An 18,777-nucleotide genomic window follows, 5' to 3' on the forward strand; every position below is an offset into this window, starting at 1 on the left:
TCAGGTATCCATGCATGGATTTATATTCCACCTGGGTGACCTGAGAGTTGCTTATATTAATTGACCATTGTATTGCTTGTTATTACTTATTATTGTTCCTCCATATATCTATATATATCTATATATATACTAATAGGTATGTATAATATCTATCACTAATAGATATCTATCGGGAGTTTTTCCGTGTCCGGAATCCCCACTGTGGGTTAAACGAGAAAGAGAAATGGACGACAGAGTACCTTAGACGGGGCACCTGGGGCACCCTACACGGAGTACTCCGTACATATGTACCTAGTAAACTAGTACTTTTTTTTTTTCTCTTTCTGCATCGGCTATAAGCACTATAAGCAAACGCGCATCTAGCGCGGAATAAAAGAAGACCAAAAGTCTAAGCATCCAACAGACAGTAGCAAAGATCCCGGTGCCGACCACGGAGAACCGTGTCCGCGCCCGGTGGTTGAACTCCACTTCATCTCCCCAGGGCTCTCTTTTGATTTCCCCGAGTGCCCGGATTCTCCTTTTCTCCGATCTTCAGCTTGTGAATGAAAATCTACTTCACATCAAGTAGTAGTTCTCTCTCGGCCTGATTGGCCCAGAAGTATCCTCTCTATTCTCACAACCAGAGAACAGAATGGAACAACCAGCCATGTCGTGGCCGGAGCAGCTTCATGAGAATAACCTCATCAATGCGCCCGGTGAAGAAGAGTTCTCCAACTTGTTCGAGTTCAACATTCCCTTTTCTGAAATCGAGCACGGACCAGGGAATATGCAGCATTCCAATTCTCTACCGACCACTACCGGCCCGGAGTCAGATATGGCTCACCTACGATCGCATGCCGTGCAGCAGTACTCGGGCCAGATGGAGGGCCTCATGGATTTCAGTGACAACACCCAGTCACACACACACCACCCCCACCCAATGCCTTACTCCGCTCCTCATATGACGCCAGGCTTTTGCGCGCAGCAACCATCACCCATGTCGCAACCGCCTACGCACCAACATTACATGAACCACACTATGATCCCACCCACTCCGAACAGTATGGAGATGCATGGAAATACCCCCCGATATACTCAGCGTGTGGAAGAAAACCCAGATATGTACGACAGATATTCACGCATCAACGAAGAACAGGTTAGTTCAGACATAAACCTTAGATGATTTATGATTATGTTGGCTAACGATTAAGGCCCTTTACACTCCTCTTATCTCACCTGCTATGACGCCTTTGGAGAATCAATTCCGACTCCCCGAATACACAATCCCTGGCGAATACTTCACACCTCTCACCTCTCCTGCTCTAGAGGCCCAAAATGCTGAATCCAACAGTTACTACCATGTGAGGCAGGTATCGGATATGGGATTTGTTCCCACTACTGCGGAGGTGAACCCCCTCCCTGGAACCTCAGCCCCACCTTCTCCTAGCATTATTCGGAAGCCCAACAATCGTCGTCGGTCAACCACCGCCCGGCTCAACAACGCACGGAAAGTTAAGCAATCACCCATTATTCGGGCGCAGCCGCCTAAACGCAGCCCGTTGAATCACAATTCGGAGGAATTCTACAATAGCCTGACCCAGGAGTTGGACACCACAAAACCACAAAATCAGGACATCCGTTCACTGCGGCTCAGTAGCAATGAGGGCTCCGGTCAGGACTCGGTATCCCCCGAGCCATTATCAGAGCCGTTGATGCCCCCTCCTGCTCTTCCTCGGATGTCTCCTGCAATTGCTCCCCATGGTCAAACCTCTTCGCCTGGAACGGCTGCAACCCCTGCGATTCTGATGCGCATTCAGGGGAATCAGCATTTGCAAGACCCCTCAGGCCAGTTCTGCGGTCGGGCACAGCTCGCAGAGCCTGAGTTCCCAGATGACATAATGGAGGATATATCACTTCCAGAAGCGGCCGCTCCTTCGCAGCTGCGTCCGACACCCAGACGCATCGATACCGCTGTGAGGACTCCATCGATGTCCGCGAATGGGACACCTTTCTTGGGTCCCTCATCTGCGACATACGATAAACCCCCCAGTGCTTCTCTTGCCCCCAGTCCACGCACGGCTGCAATGCCATCACCCAGTGGACCGGTCCCTCGGAAATCAGATCACAAAATTGCGTCTAGTCGGAAACGAGTCAGTATGAGTGGAGCTCACCCCAGCCCACAGTTGCTACCCAAGATTAGTCCCAGCATCAAGCCACTTATGAAAGGCGGCGAGGGTGAGTCTTCAATCCGAATTGAACCTCGTGGATCTTATACTAACTATATGTCAGGCATGTCACAAGATACGCTCTACCTTGTGTCAAAGTCCAACTACCAACACATTATCGACGGCACTTTGCCTTCGGGTGTGAGCTACCCTGAGGCTCTGGCAGAGAATCTGAGCTCCAAGCGGACCAATCATAAGCTTGCAGAACAAGGACGCCGGAATCGAATTAACAATGCGCTCAAGGAGATTGAACTTCTCATTCCACAGGAGTTCATCGATGCCCGCAACGCCAAGGACGCCGCGGAATCTGGCGGCAAGGTTAACGAGAAGGAAAAAGAGAAAGAAAAGGCAAACCAGGCCATCAGCAAGGCCACTGCCGTGGAGATGGCCATTGATTATATCAAGGCCCTGAAGATGAGCTTGGACGCAACCACTGCCAAGTTGGCCGCTGCCGAGGCTAAGCTGTCGGGTGAACCCTCGAAGGAAAGCTCAAGCACCAGTTCCACCGCTCCATCTGAGAAGACTATAAACGATGTCGCCAAGCCGGAGACAAAGATTTCAACGTGATCGGACTGTATTACCTTAATATGACCTGATCTTCCATTTGCATACATAGTTACGCAATCTATGGAACAGTGAAAGATCAAAAACGGGATATTCCCTATTCGCGGGTGGAAGTTTCGCGCAATTGTGCTATGGATCTATGATCTATGTTGTATGCTGTGTTTTTCTAACGTGACTTGATAGCGTCGGTGTTTGAATTATGGAGGTGGCTTATTTTTGCTTCTGCTATTTCTATCTATTTAGATAACCTCTTGCCCCTTTTTTCGATTTTCCTTTCCATTGTAGTGCTCAGACCTCCCGACCTCGGGGCCTCGTATCTCGTTTACAGAACTAGAAGGGCATCTAGGCTACATGGCTCAAAGAGCACGCTAGTTTCATCCACGTGCAACCCTGCGCTGTACCCCTCTTGTCATGTACCAACATCAGTCCATGTGACCGTTCATCCTAATATATTAGCTACTTGATAGCTACATGGCGAATACGAAATAGTCCTTTAATTGATCCAATCAATATCACCCTCCAAACTATAGGTGTCCTTGAACCTTGCTTACTGCATGTACTCGGGTACCTATCCCCTAAGTATCTGCCAAACCTAAGAATCTAGCTCATAAATTGAAGTGAATTACTGCAATTTTGCATGATACCAGGGGAGAACATGTTAAGGATATGGTCTTGGATGAAATGTAAGGCTTTATACCTAACTTGAGAGTACAGAATTGAGTTTGCTATTTTCTCTGTTTAACATAAAGTGCATATCATATATATGTATATATATATATATATATATATCACATCATGATGAGGTCTTCCTATAAGGTAGACCCTACTAGTATCCTCTGTCATAACTATAGACTGACGGAGGCGAAAGTATCTGTTATGACCATGTGCTCAGTGGAAAGCTTGCAATATGTACTCGAGGACTTAAGTAGTCTCCTTTAAAAAAGGAACATTTCTTCTGAGTTATCACGCTACAAAAGTTCACAAAAGTATACCCTGTCCCTTCATATCGCCATCCCTTACTCGTTCTCCCTAACATCAATAACGGTAGACTTGAACTTCCGAGCAGGAATCTTGCGATTGAACAAGATATCACTCTCACGGTAAGAGCGACCCTTGAGCTCAGGAAGGAAGAAGTACGCCGACACGAAGCAGACACAAGCGGTACCTCCCCAGATATAACCGCACTTTCCGGCGAGATTCCATCCAGAAGGGTTGAGCATCTGCGAAGCAAGGTAGATCATGGGGATCTCGGCAACATAGTAGGCGGCACGACCGACACCGGTACTCAGAGCGCGAAGACGGACGGAAGATGTCTCGGAAATGATGGTATATGAAATAGGTCCAAGAGAACCGGCAAATACGAAGGAGATTAGGATTCCCAGAACGGCTTGGGCGTAGTTGGTCGCACTGTTCTGGCTGATAGATGCGCAAATGCCGAGGACCATGAGGAGAATGATGTTGGTGACTGTGCCCCAAAGATAGATGGTTCGGCGACCGAATGAGGAAGCCAGAGGCAGAGAAAGTATGTTCGCAACCAATTGGAGACATGAGTTGATCAGATTGAGCTGGAATGAACGGTCGGGACCCATACCAGCCTCTAAGTGGGGGAGTCAGTCATCCATTTGTGGGTTTAGATTTTATTCAGGGAGGGGGGATGAAGTGAACTCACGCTCAAAGAAGTAAGTTGCCTGATTGGCAATCAAGTTACCGGCGAAGTTCTGCGAGGCGTAGATTAAGCAGGTGATAATTGTTCGTCTTAAATCGGTTCCCTTGAGAAGGTCAAGGAGAGTAGGCGAACCGCCCATTTGGGCTTCGATCTGAACGGTTCGCTCGATCATGGCAAGTGACCGCTGGGCATGCTCAGGGGATTCGGTACCAAGGCGCTCGATGGAACGAAGGGCCTCAGCTTTGCGTCCGCGACGCATCAACCACCAAGGGGATTCGGGGGCGAAGAAGAGAAGGACCAAAAGGGGAGTCTAGAATGTGTTAGCACCTGTAAATATGCAAGGTCTCAAGGGAGGATACTGACAGGGAAGATCCATTGCAAGGCAAGAGGGATTCGCCAAGCCCATTCATCCCGACGCTTATTGTACCCGTAGGTTGCGCCGGCGACAATGATGGAACCGATGGACCAACTCATTTGCAGAGTGGCCGTGCAGGCACCTCTCAGGGTGAGAGGAACAATCTCACTGGCATAAGCGGGGGAGTTGGCAATGAAGAATCCCCAAGGGACACCTTCCAAGGCTTGGCCGACCACAAGGAGGGTGAGTGAGTTTGCCTAAGTGGAGTTAGGGGAAATAAGCTTAACAGTGTGGAGTCATGGCGTACTCACAAAGAAGGAAACGAAAATGGTGGCGTTCATAAGGATCAAAGCGAAGATAGTAGTCAAGCGATAGCCGAACCGGTTGGTGATAGGACCAGCCAAGAAAACACCGACGAAAGCGCCACATTGACCGGCCTGGAAGAGTGAACTCTGCCATTTGGTTGGAATAACCCAACCATCGTGTCCCTCGATTTGAACGCCATATGTCTCTTGAAAAATCTCAAGAGCGACAAAGTTACCATTCAGGAACATATCGAACGATTCCATGACCTGATTAATTAGCTGATATGATCTGGAGATCCGGGGGAACTGAAGAACTGGGGAATCGAGCGATATGAACCCGAAATGCGGGGAGGGGGCGGGGGAAAGAATATCATATATCAAAACTTACAATAGTAAAGCACATAGTGAATGCCCATAAACAAGCCCAGGGGTGACTCTTCATGGCCGCCCACGTACTCTGCTCATGTTCGTGGTTCTCAGCATCGAAGGCATCGTTCATGACATCCGAATTGACTAAGATCTCGGATTGTTCAATGCCAGCCTTCTCGGCTTGCAGATCATCACCTGTGTCGACACCTGAAGACATTTTGGAAGTTATGTCCAGGTCAAAAAGGGGAGTGAAGATCAATCGGGGGAAAAAAAAATTAAAGGGCGAGCTGGGGTCTTATATCCTTTGACCCTAACGCATATCTAGTGCTGAACTGTATATGCGTGATACGTGGATTAATTCTGTCATCCGAGAGCTGTCTAGACAAGGGCAGTCAGCGATCCGATGGGAAAGCAGGGGTGCAACCCTGTCCCGCCGGGGTTTTTCCCATTTCCCGGATGCTCAAAGCGAGCACTACGGTAACAGTAGGTAATTTATCCGAAGCCAGGCACTGAACCTAATGCGGTAGAAGCTTAGCTGCGACCAGAAAAGGTTAGCCACTGACGCTGTGGTTGGGAAACTGCTGGCTAGAAGGATTGTGGCGCTTACCAGTAACCTGGGGGTACCGGAGTTTCAAATTGGGAGAGTCCATTCAACTGGGCCATATATGAATATGAGTATGGGGATTATACATGGATGTGACTCTGGGGGATTCCCCATGAAATTTGGGGATGCGGGGCCCCGGAGAAGGAAAACAAAAAAAATTCAAAGAAGTTCAAAGGAGCGATTGGTTCAAGAAATCATAAGGCGGATGTGACATCGCAAAGAATGTACAACATAAGCGTAAACTTCGTTTCATTGACTAACCCAGTTATAGACTAACGTATAAACGCCACTGTCTAATCGGCTAAATATGGTGGGATCTTCGCTAAAAAAACAAAATTCTCACGGAGATAGTCCGAGCCCATTCTCACCTGATTCCTTACCTGTGGGGTGATCTATATATTTTGCGGGTTATTTCTACAATGGAATCTCCGAATGGCTATCCTCCGAAAAAAAAGGATATCCATATGGGCACGCATTTTCGCCCTTTTTGCTTTGATTTGATACCTTTTTTTTGCTGTAAATACCCCCAAACACTTGAATAAAGAAACTATTAACGGATCAAGTTAAAGGCAAAAATACCCCAGAATAATTCGTTATTTCAAAATGTATATAAACACTACAGGTCCTCACCTCCATCGTTCTTACTACCACACAGCAACGCGCTTCATTGTTGAACGTGCGATCTATAACCAAAAAAAAAATTCATCTGGTTTAACCATTCACCTCATTGCCCCGGCTATCAATTTACATAATCAGCCCACACCACCTGGGCATGTATTATACACAAACCTATGCAGGGGGAATGGTCGGGCCATTCTTGAGCCCTATGAGTCAGGCCCAGGATTGCAGTGGATCACGATAAAGCTTTCTAATGTGGACCGTCACCCCTGCGATGCGGATTGATGCGCATGGTGATTGAACGTCTTTGGGATGAAGAGGTTGTGATCAGCTTGGAATCTAATTCTCAGGCGAAGAAGCCATTAGAGATGTCATTTCCGGTTGTAGATCCCAGCTCTCGTTGCCAGCAATTGATTGATGTCGTTGTAGAGATCCCTAAGAGCTATAAGGATGGTATTGTAGCTGGGTGCATTTTCGTTAATCATGACTATGTCTTCGGACTGACTACTTCTTATGCCGCTTCACTGCCTAAATGACAGGGTGATGTTTCTTTCTAGACACATGTGTGATATACATGTAGCTCTTCCCTAATTTATTTAATTTTCCGCCTCAGATCTCCAGTTTTTTCGGGACTTGGGTTCTATACATCTTCAATATATTTTCGCATTCGCCATGCATTCTCAATACATATCCCGGTTTTCGAATCAAACCAAGACATCCATTACTTCAATCAGACAACAATAAAGTATATAAAACAATTTGAGGGATTAATGTAGAAGACCAAGATAACTGTGGATATTTAGCCCTTTGATTTCTGAGTTTACGTATTAAAAGAAATCATTCATGTTGTATTGTACCTACTTGACAAGACTAAAAACTATTTCGAGAACCAATCAAAGTGATGATAATGATAGTGATAATATAGCCAGTGGCAAGGTGCTCTCTGTATTCTACTCCGTACTCTTTCCCGGGATTTCTCCTTTTCCGCGAATAGGGCAGTAGGGTTCAGACCCCACACGTGATCCACTTCGAAAATCCTTTCTTGTTTTCTATTTTTTTTATCAAGTTTTCCTAGATAAATCCTTAGAATAATGCAATATCTATCATTGTAGTGAATCGCATTCTTCATTAGACTAATATTTGATTGGAGGCGATGATATAGCCCTGTTTGTATATATACAGACCACGTTGGGATCCCCTAAGTTGATAACTTGGGGGTGTTTATAAGAGAATAGGGTATACGGGAAGTCAAACTTTATAATATAAGGACGGCTTATCTCCACATATGGATCACTTAATATAATAAACTAAAATATAACATAGGACGGGACAATCCTACGCATTATACATATTTACTTGGATGTTTGAAAAACCATGTGATCCCAAAGGTGGATTACCTACATATATATACCACAACAGCTAAGTCAATTCCATGAATTGACTTGGTCATGACCTTTTGGTCTAATGGGTAAATGCTTGGAGTTGTGGCCAGCGGATCTCAACCATATAGGATGGGGTTACCCGCGAGAAAACAAAAAAGAACGAAGTTTCATGTTGGTGCGTTCCATTCAACAATAAATCTCCAATAAGTCTTGAAATAAGACGCCTTTTGTATGGTGATATACAAAAAGTACAAAGGAGTTTAATTAGGTAATTTGGTACTCTACCTATGGATTGATAATGACAGCCGTGATGTTTCCTTTCTCGTCTACCAGAATATTGTTGGGTAAGGGATCTTCATGCGATAGTACCAATCTTTTAGGATGGGTTTAGATAGAAGGAAAGATCTTCGGAAATAGGCCAACCAGTCGATGAGCGAGCCCTAAGCTAAATATAGCATATTCCTCGTCCTCCTAATCTCCGGCTTCCTCTTTGGCCGGGATTCTTCAGCCACACTTTGATCTTTAATAACGACTGGAAGGTAGGAGGAAAGCTTACTCTAACTTGAGCGGAACGGTCCGCGAGCTATGTATGTCGTAACCAAAGCGGTTTCCAAAGGAACATTCCTAAAGTCATCTCATCTCACCTGGCTGTTCCCTCTGTGGTTGCTCTTCGTTTGTGGGTGTGAGACTTCTGATTCCAGAGAATTTATGACGTAATCTTTGTGCTTGAAGGTTTGAACAAGAGCCACTGTCTAGAACGCAGACAAAGTCCGCCATATCTTATGGACAGAGATATTGGTTATGAGCCCTATCATAATTCATTCAATCCAATCTCATTATCCTCTAAGTAGCGAAGAAAGCGTGTCGTTATCACTTCGCCTAGGGCTTTGTTGTGCGAGTGAACAGGCAGTGAGACCAACGTGAAGAACTGACCGTGGCTGGTCCAAGCTAGATGGAGTTTGTTGAAGCCGCCCTCGGCGTAAAAAGAAATCTCACAGATACCTAAACTCTCTACTCAAAAATTTAAGTTATAGATGAGTAAATTGGCAAAAGGAAAGCAAAGGATAAGAGCAGAAATCATAGAAGGGAAGGAGTGACAAAACAGGGGTCAGGATAGGCAATTTTAGTGGTCAAAGATTAGCATACATACATTATTACCTAAAGCCATCTGAATAGTTACCACCTAGGTTTCTATAAAAAGCAAATAGCGAAGTAAATATATCAAAATCCGCTCAAACTGTGGTAATATGGCTTTCCTTGTCTTCTAGAGAAGGAGGGGGTTTATCTCATACCGACCAAAGCAGATAGATTGACGATGGATGTTTCCTATCCATTTATCTAGGTACTATTAGTAAGATTGCTTTGTAGTAGTATACAATTCCAAAATAGTGGATTATCAAACTTACTCGTGTTGATAGAACTCCTAACATACATGGGGTAGCAAGAGTTTGTCTACACCCTGGTTTTTACACCTTGAAAGCTGAATTTTACTTTTTTTTTCTCTCCGTGAAATTATATGTAAGCGGATATATATTATATATTTTTATAGAACGCTAGTATAGACGCGTTCACTTTCATATATATCATTTTTCTATAAGATTGCGATACTGACGAGTCGAAGGCCCTGTCTTATCAAGCTGAGCCTTGTTTTGACGTGTCATATAAGATTTATTGTTGTAAAATTTTGCTAATCCTTCGCAGGTTACAGCCTGGGTATGGGCGTGGTCATCCGACTACTAACCCCCCCCCCCCCCCTCCCCCGCGGTATAGTCTTACCATAAGGACTGAATCCATTATTCAATATTAGAGTACACGGAATATGAGAGACATTGTAGAGACCATCCAACCATCCCGGGCAGTCTATATCTTGAGAGGAAACCTTGTATCTGAGTTGAGCACCTTGAATCACTTTCCAGCAGCGGCACAGCCGTACGACATACGAGATCTCGAAGAGGGCATCTAGTTATATTCTAGATAGCTGAGAAAACATAGCATTATATCTCAAAACTTCATCCATGCACCATTCTCAGAAGACTTTGCTGTGCAAGAATATGCTTTATAGAAGCCTTGTTTGTGTAGTATTTTCAATTATAGGTTTGTACAGATACCTAGGTATCACCAGTTTTATAGTCAACTGATTATATATATTTACACACCCACGTCATGTAGGCGAGTGCCCGCTCCTGGAGTCAGAGCGGATGTCAAACTCGCGAGTACAGTAGATTCGATCCCCCAGAGGCACATCTTCCCCATGATCCCGTTGTTCAAACTTTGCGGTAGATTCCTGGATCGCGAGGCTTTCAACATCGGTGCCTCGTTCGTTGCCCTTGCCCCAAACCTGGAGTGGAATATTTTCCACGCGATCCAGATCCTCTATAGTCCCACCCGTAGACTGATTTATCGCCTCTTGGCTAGAGTGTCCTACATTGCTATGCCTAGTGAGAGCAGTACCAGTACCCTTTGCCGAAGCACGCAGACCGGATCGAGACAGATGAAAGGGGCGTGTTAACGAAAAAGATGCACGGGACTGTGAGCCGGCGGCCTTCAAGTAGGAATTGCCTTCCTTGTTGTCGGTGTCCCGTGATGGCCGTCCAGGGGTCCCCTGGTACTGGAAGGCTCTCACACCAAACAGCTTCCGGAGGAGCGGCCACCAGCACATCATATTAGCGACAAATATAGCAGTGCTGGATTCGCGTATATACCAGATCTGGTACACAGTGGTCAGGGGCGAGGCAAAGTTGAAGTATTTATTCAGGATAGCCGCAATGATCGTGAAAAGACCCAAGCTCATCACACAGAGTAACAGCATCTTCCGGCGCGGTGGAAACCTCGCCCTAACGATGAGCGGTATCGGAATGGCAAACATAACGGCGTCCGATGAGATGTTGAAAACTGCCTGTGTGATTGAATAGTTTTGGTACGTGGCGCACTGTAGATTCGACACTGGCAACGCCCAATATTGCGAGAAGGGTCGGCAGTACACGGCATAGTAGGTAACCATAATCACGACGAAACCAAATGCCACATAAACGGCAAGAATCTTGACATAGAGGTTCGAGGGCAGGTTCTTGGTGATCCGCCAGTAGAGTATCAACAGGCAGACTTTCACCCCCCAGGTTACAAAGAGCATGCACTGTTCTAGCGCAATTACAATTTTGCTTCCAAAGATGCGTTCGCGAACTTCTTCGGGGTCAGAGAGTACCTCATCATACTCGCTCGGATCCATCAAATTGGTCGCGTATTTTGCCGAGATTTGAATCAAGATAAGCAAGGACGTATATAATATCTATCGGGGCCGGATCGGTAGTTAGTCGAGGGTCATGAATCGGGCCAAGGCAGAGGACTTACAAATGTTGCCGTCATCACATAATCGTCCCCTGGAATATGCGATTGAGCTGGTGAGTTATGGCCCAAGCGAAAGGAAGTAATTCTGCGCACATGATATCCCCTGGATTGACATATTTGCCATCAACCGGGAGGCCCTGTTCATAAAGTCAATTTCTCCTCCGCGTTTTGTCAATGCCCATGGCGCAGACAGTTCAAACATACATTCGGCCAATATAGAGTACTGCCCCAATACTCCAAAAGATCACAGCTTCCACCAATAGTTGATGGGGCGTGGGCGAGACGTTCCCCATTCTGGCAGGGAAATCGTCGCCCTCGTCAAGTGAATCTACCTCACAAGGTCTCAAGAGTAAACATTGAGTCTGCCATCAAAGGCTCTGGGAATATGGGAGTTGAAAAAATCATCGACAGGTATCAGGAATGGAATTGGGCTTGAAATACGGAATAACCGGATTCAGCGCCCCGAAGGATCGATAGATTCGTTCGAGCGGGTCCATGATAAGAGAAATATCATTTGCTAACCATAATAAATAGGCTGTGCACAAGAGCGCCCCTATGAGAAACATCCTCCCTTCCCCCAAACGAGATCTGATAACGGGGGGAGCAATGGGGGGAGCAATGAAGATGACCATAGGGAAAATGAGACAAGTAGACGTTTGAAGATAGCAATTGCGTCCTTGAATCACACAGCAAGTCTTGGAGAGAAAAACAAAGCTTACAAAGTACCTTTTTTTTTTGCACCAACACCAACCCTGGAGGTACAAAAGTACATATACAATATACAAAATAGTTACTCCGTACTCCGTGCTCCATACAACATATTGTATTTGACCCAGCGGGCCGTCAAAGACCCGCACGGAGCAGCCGGAGCCCATCGGAACTCCCGATATCTTGATCCTTCGAGCTCTTTAGCATATTTCGACGCTAAATGGTGGGGGCCATTTCGCCTGATACGTTCTATTTTTTTATTTATTCATCGATAGAAGACTCCTAGTTTGACATATCAAAGTGCTTACTTTTCTTCACAAGTTCCCGGAGATCTGGACTACCGTTGGGTCCAATATCATTTGTTACTCTACGGAGTAGGCACATAGAATCCAACCCTAAAACGTTCCTACTAACAAGTGGGGGGTCTCATTTATATTAGATTGGGCTATGGCCCGCTAATTTCGACTTGAGGCCATGAACTAGAATAGGGGCCAGATTTTTTTTTTAAAGACATTGCACACTCTTATCATCGTGCTATATGTATCCACTCGTCCTCAACGAATGGGGAAGCTTTTGCAATTTCTGGCAGGCTTTTATGGGACTGGGAGAATTTTCTCAAGCTGCTATTCGCATGAGGATATTCCCAAATATGCCCCGACAATAAAACTCAAAGAAGTTGACGCTTATTCGACCTAGCGAAGCATCGTCTTTTACTATTTTTTTTTTCTCTTCTCTCTTTCTAGATTTTTCTCTAATTCCGTTCTTGTCGCCCTTGTTGCCCTCCTTCTTGACCTCGATTGATATCATTTGACAGACAATATGGTGGGCGCTGAGAAGCAAGCTGCCCAGGTCGGCGAGACTAGACCAAGGACCAGCACGGAGATAGACACGGTGCGCCTGGAAGCTGCTCTTGGTCATAAACAGGAACTGGTGCGAAATTTTGGGCTGTGGAGTGTGACAAGCTTGGGGATTGTGATCGCCAAGTTAGTGATTTGAACCTTTTCCTGTCCACCTTGACTAATTTGGATATTTACTAGTTCCTGGGCCGCAACTGGTGGCACAATCGTAACTGCACTTATGAACGGAGGCCCGATGGCTCTTATCTATGGTTTGATACTCGTGAGCATCTTCTATACGGCGATTTCGGCCTCATTGGCCGAATTAGCATCTTCTATGCCCTCCGCAGGCGGAGTATATTACTGGTCCACGGTACTAAGTGGGAAGCATGGCCGCGCCGCCGGATTCTTTACGGGCTATTTGAATGCATGCGCCTGGCTCCTCTCGGCCTCGTCGATGAGCTCTATGCTAGGCAATGAAGCGGTTGCCATGTATTTGCTTCGGTATTCTGATGTTACCTGGCAGTCGTGGCAGGTGTTTATTGTGTTCCAAATTGTCAATTGGACCTGCTGCGCAATTGTTTGCCTAGGAAACCGGTTTATCCCTCTAATCAATCGAGTCGCATTGATTCTATCAATGACCGGGCTCTTTGCAACTGTGGTGGTCCTCGCGGCGATGCCAAAGACACACGCGAGCTCTTCGCAGGTATGGACGCAATACTATAATATGACTGGCGGCTGGTCCGATGGGGTGTGTTTTATCACGGGGCTGCTTAATGCTGCCTTCGCCGTGGGGGTTCCTGATTGTATCAGTCATTTATCTGAAGAGGGTATGTTAAATGTGTTAAATTCCGCATATCTCGTCCCAACTATCAAGTGAAGATAAATAGATTCTAACTAGCGATATTATTTCAGTTCCTAAACCACAGATCAAAGTCCCCCAGGGCATCATGATACAGATGTTGACGGCCTTCACTACCTCCTTCGTCTATCTGATCGCCCTTTTCTATTCGATCCAGGACCTCGATGCGGTTTTCAACACTAACGTGGGCTATTTTCCTACTGCTGAAATCTACCGGCAAGCTACGGGATCCACCACTGGTGCTATCGGACTCATTGCGGTGCTCTTTGTGGCTACCTTCCCGACCCTAATCGGTACCTTCGTGACTGGAGGACGGATGTGGTGGAGCTTAGCCCGGGACAACGCAACGCCTTTCTCAACCTATTTTGCCCAGGTGCATCCTACATTGAACTGCCCCGTGCGTGCTACCGTCGCTATGAGCGCACTGGTTACCTGTATCGGCTGCATTTACGTCGGTAGCACAACGGCATTCCAGGCCCTCATCTCGTCCTTCATCGTGCTGAGCACTTTATCTTACTTTGGTGCTATCCTCCCTCACGTGTTGACTGGCCGTCAGAATATAGTCCCCGGGCCCTTCTATATGGGTAAGACCCTGGGAATGGTGGTGAATATCGTCTCGTTGGTGTATATCCTAGTCACTGTGATATTTTTCTGCTTCCCATTCGTAATGCCTGCAACCGTTCAAAGCATGAATTATACGAGCGTCATCACTGTCGGTTTGATGACATTGACCGCATTGTGGTGGTTCGTCCGAGGGAGGGCCGAGTACCGAGGCCCACACTACAGCTTCGAGGTTGCCAAGCAATTGACCTCTGTTCAAACAAGCAAGGAGAGCGGCACTCCTGTTATGGTTCCTATGGAGGGGTCTACGGCAGCTGACCATGGTGAACATAGGCGGTTAGAGTGAATGCTACTCCTGCGACGAGTATGAGAAAAGGGGAGAGATCCGAGTTCTAACGCTCCCTATGTTGTGACTTCCTGTTATATATTTACGAAACAAATTTCTCGATGAATGTGAATACATTGTGGCCGATATATCACATATAGATATACTCACCAGTTCCAGGCTATAGCTCGAGAGTGCCGAGTGCCTTTTCCATGTACATACGGTGGTGGTGCTTCAGTGCTCTGGATTGTGCTCTAATAAAACATGAATCCTACGGAGTCAGTATCTCTAGTTTGGTTGCTCACGTCTCTACTTCTCTCATTCGTCTTTATGATAGCACATACATGCAGTTTCTCTCTTGCTTGTCGATACACTTCTTGTAGTAGCTATCTCCTAAAAATAGGTCATCGCTAGCAACGAGGAACTGATGAACACCGTGCGCGCAGCCCTAAACTTTTACGGGTTGTATTGCGTATGGAATATGTTCATCGAGAAGATGATTAATTGATCTGGACAGCCGGACTCTACTTGACCAATCATTCGCTAGGTAAAATTATTACCTCTCTCACCCTGGTCTCTTATGTTCTAGACTTTTCCTATAACGCCAGTATTGACTAACAGTGCCGTTTTAAGGGCGCACTGGAGTTTCAACCAAAAAGAAAAAAAAAAGTATATTCAAAAAAATGAAAACATACAACAGTGAGGATTCGCTGGTGGTCACCCACCCAACTACTAACTCACCGGCGTGTGGCTTAAGTACGGCTGAGCGGACGGGAAGCCCTGTTTTCCACACCCTATGGTCGTATGTGAAAAGAATTGTATGAGAAGGAGACATACGATTAATACAATTAGGTGGTTCAAATGAGGGTGCCAATTAGGATGAGAATCACCCTGGGTTGCGCGGCATCCTTTCAGCTGAGTGGACCATAGGCCTATAAAACAATCGGTCATCTGCAAATTGCCATTGGACATGGCTCAGCTTAGTGCTCTTGTTGGCTGTCCTCAAATGCCTATGATAGGGTTGAGCTACGCTGAGGTTTTTGCGTAGAGCCTCAAGGGCTCGCGGGGTAGTAGAGTCTCTGGCAGCCGTGGCCTACTGGCATGAACGCGGTGGATCTGGAAGTGAGGGCTGGTTGAATCCCCGTGTACACAAAATTGACTTGTTCTAGGGTATAGAGGCAAGAATTGTCATAGTTGACCTGGGGCGCATGAACGAGCTCGGATTCATGCGTGAATATCAGTGGCTCAGCGTGGCTTGTAGTTGCGGCCGCTTTCATTTTTACATTTTATACAACCAATCAGACGATAAGAATTCCTTGAATCGCACGCCAGTCAGTTTTCTTCGTCAAGACCATGCTTCATGAAGTGCACCAGTGACAATAAACTAGCTTGCTAGCAACAGATTATTCTTACCTTCGAGGAGGGGCGAGCTGCTCGGTATCGTGACAACCAACATCACCCCATCTCGTACTACAAACAGACACGTTCGTTGATCCAATGTGGAGAATAGACAGTAACGAAGGTATTCCGCGTCGAAGTTGTGATTTGAATGCGGCCGCAGTAATTGGAGGTATGACTTCAGCTCAGAACGTAGAGGCCCAGGGTCAAACCCTTCAAGCTTTCGGGTAAAGGTAAACGATTTCATCATAGCAGGGCCGTAACAGAATTCGTACCAGGTTAGCAGACTAGGAGTCTCTTCGTTTGAGCCGGCAACATTCGTGCCTAGGAGGATTCGATCCTCTGGATCTTCGTTTCCCTCTAAATCTATAGCTTCATAACCATTTTCTTCACTCAGGCGCTGTTCCCATTCGAGAGACGGAATAAGCCCACCGTGAAAAGTTGGTCATATTGTAGAATGGAGATTGGTCGCCATGGTCGATGGGCTCGAGAGGAACGTCAGAGTCGGACAGTCGACCTATTCTATGCTATCTGATTTCTTTTACAGACTTCTGTAAAGGGCATGAGTTGAATACCCAGAGAGAAGCCCAAGACAATTATTTGGAGGGTAAACAGTCAGCAAATTATAATAATCAAAAAGCAACTATATTGATCCTCGTCCCCTGTGATGATCGTGGTTTCTGCAGACGTCACGATATTTCTAGCAAGAAGCTGACGAACCAAGTTCATACCAGTGACGATGTGCGCACCGCTGAAGAAGGAAATAGAATTGCCGAGGTTCTCTTTCTTCATTGCCATTTTCATGGTGCAAAGCCTTGTTTAACCTATAGTGCTGGCGATTGGAGTCGTTTACTCTTTTAGCAACACTACCGGGGTCTGTGGGCTGCAAAGACCCATAATTCAGCTAGCCTACGTAGAAAACATGCTTGGTAAAGGTGTGAATGTCGATAGTTAATCGCCGCTGGGGTTTGAGTCTCCCAACTGACATCCCTGCCTTTAGCATGCGGGTAGACAGCGGCAACTTTGCCTGCCGCTTGAAGGGATTGTCCGTATTGGTTGCTATGACAGTTGAACCAAGCTGCTACTCATTACTAAACAGTCTGAAGAGAACTAGAAAGAAATAAGCCAATGTAGGATGCAGATCGGTCTCCTTGCACATAGCTGCCTTGTTAACGCCGACAAATAAGGGATGCAAAACATTGGTAGATCTTTGGAGTCCCGATACCATTACGATGGTATCTCGTAGATGACAGCATCAGCGAGATCATAGATGGCTACAGCCTCCTCCTTTTCCACTTTTGGTGTGTCGGCTTACCTACCCTTATGAATAAAAGCCGATTCAAGAACAGAACAAGACTTTTGATTCAGAGCGGGACTTAGAACGGAACTAGATTCAGTGGCAAGGTAGGCGCGGGGATATCCTCTGGATCAAGGGATATTGGACTTTGGACCACATTATAAAATTGAAGAGCAACTTGGGTATATAAGAGACCAAACAAACCTCCAAAACGTGTAAAAAAAAAAGAGGTGCGACTAGAAGAAGAGCCTGATAGAAGAAATCGTTGCACTGCAACATGTTGGAATAAAAGGAAACCGAGATATATATAAGGGGCTCACAAACCTCCGTGTGAAATGGGATGAAAAAGAACAAATGTCGCTTTGACGTGTGGAGATACATGAATATTCAAGGGTGGAAGATAAAATCACACGAACGTTCAACGTGCACTAAAGTTGGGATAGAGGGAGGTGGTCGGAGAGAGAAAAGGGCTATTTATGGTAAAAGAAACCTGAGGCAAAGTCCACAAGTGGGAATGAAAAAGGACGAGAGTGAGGTTAGTTGGCCGGGCATTGACCAGGGCCGTAAACTCTTGAAGCTGATGCTACCTACAAATGCAAGTATGCAGAACTTCAATGAGGCTGAGGAATAAAACCCTAATGACACTGGTCAAAAGGGTGCCATGATACACAGTCTTCTACGAAGCTTACGATGGGGGATGGTGAAGAAGAAAGAAAGAAAGAAGGAAAGATGGAGTGGGATGCAGACAGGTGGTATAGCAATACGACCTTTGTCTTGCGAGTGGGCTTCACAAGATCTCAGCACCATTTCAATTATGATCGTACATCTTCCTCTGATTGTGTAGAGTGTGGTCGATTTAAGGAATGGGTTATTTCACAGTAATATTACGCCTAACCACCAGTGATCTGTAGGTGCATGGCCCAGTAATCGAGATATAATGTACTCAGAACTCGCAAGCCATGAGGGTCCATAGCATTATACATGGAAACATTCACTATGAATCCACTTGAAGACGTGCCTGTGCAGTTCATAAGTATTTTCTTCATGTAAGCGGACGTGCCATCGGGGTTCAGCCATAAATAATCTTGCTGGGCCTGCCTCGGGGGCGCTCACGCCCAGAGATCCATCTTGCTTACAGTTTTTATAGTAAGCTCAAACTGTGGTCTGTTTGGAGGTTATCTACCAATAAAGACCTTAATTGACCCCATATCTACGGCTAACTATTCACCTACACTCTATAATCCTCTCCGGTATTGTTCCAACCACATACGACCATAGGGTGTGGAAAACAGGGCTTCCCGTCCGCTCAGCCGTACTTAAGCCGCACGCCGGTGAGTTAGTAGTTGGGTGGGTGACCACCAGCGAATCCTCACTGTTG

At 46.1% G+C, this 18,777-nt stretch overlaps 5 protein-coding genes across 5 annotated transcripts; 2 read left to right on the forward strand and 3 right to left on the reverse strand.

Annotated features, from left to right (window-relative positions):
* Positions 1-631: 631 nt before the first annotated feature.
* N7479_006175 (phosphate-sensing transcription factor PHO4) lies at positions 632-2,771 on the forward strand (the record flags this gene model as incomplete). Its single annotated transcript, XM_057253871.1, has 3 exons — positions 632-1,135; positions 1,191-2,214; positions 2,269-2,771. The coding sequence occupies 3 exons, from the start codon at positions 632-634 to the stop codon at positions 2,769-2,771; spliced, it is 2,031 nt and encodes a 676-aa protein (XP_057107733.1).
* Positions 2,772-3,784: 1,013 nt separating this feature from the next.
* On the reverse strand, positions 3,785-5,680 carry N7479_006176 (putative MFS maltose transporter; the record flags this gene model as incomplete). The annotated part of the gene is made up of 5 exons (XM_057253872.1): positions 3,785-4,365; positions 4,438-4,744; positions 4,798-5,046; positions 5,101-5,361; positions 5,483-5,680. The coding sequence occupies 5 exons, from the start codon at positions 5,678-5,680 to the stop codon at positions 3,785-3,787; spliced, it is 1,596 nt and encodes a 531-aa protein (XP_057107734.1).
* Positions 5,681-10,228: 4,548 nt separating this feature from the next.
* On the reverse strand, positions 10,229-11,705 carry N7479_006177 (uncharacterized protein; the record flags this gene model as incomplete). Its single annotated transcript, XM_057253873.1, has 4 exons — positions 10,229-11,353; positions 11,416-11,444; positions 11,506-11,549; positions 11,617-11,705. The coding sequence occupies 4 exons, from the start codon at positions 11,703-11,705 to the stop codon at positions 10,229-10,231; spliced, it is 1,287 nt and encodes a 428-aa protein (XP_057107735.1).
* A 1,234-nt stretch (positions 11,706-12,939) lies between these two features.
* N7479_006178 (Amino acid/polyamine transporter I) lies at positions 12,940-14,725 on the forward strand (the record flags this gene model as incomplete). Its single annotated transcript, XM_057253874.1, has 3 exons — positions 12,940-13,103; positions 13,158-13,786; positions 13,872-14,725. The coding sequence occupies 3 exons, from the start codon at positions 12,940-12,942 to the stop codon at positions 14,723-14,725; spliced, it is 1,647 nt and encodes a 548-aa protein (XP_057107736.1).
* A 1,766-nt stretch (positions 14,726-16,491) lies between these two features.
* N7479_006179 (uncharacterized protein) lies at positions 16,492-16,900 on the reverse strand (the record flags this gene model as incomplete). Its single annotated transcript, XM_057253875.1, has 2 exons — positions 16,492-16,619; positions 16,834-16,900. The coding sequence occupies 2 exons, from the start codon at positions 16,898-16,900 to the stop codon at positions 16,492-16,494; spliced, it is 195 nt and encodes a 64-aa protein (XP_057107737.1).
* Positions 16,901-18,777: the final 1,877 nt, after the last annotated feature.

Source organism: Penicillium vulpinum, assembly GCF_028829585.1.
Source record: "Penicillium vulpinum strain IBT 29486 chromosome Unknown utg000003l_segment0_segment0, whole genome shotgun sequence".
Classification (NCBI taxonomy): Eukaryota; Fungi; Ascomycota; class Eurotiomycetes; order Eurotiales; family Aspergillaceae; genus Penicillium; species Penicillium vulpinum.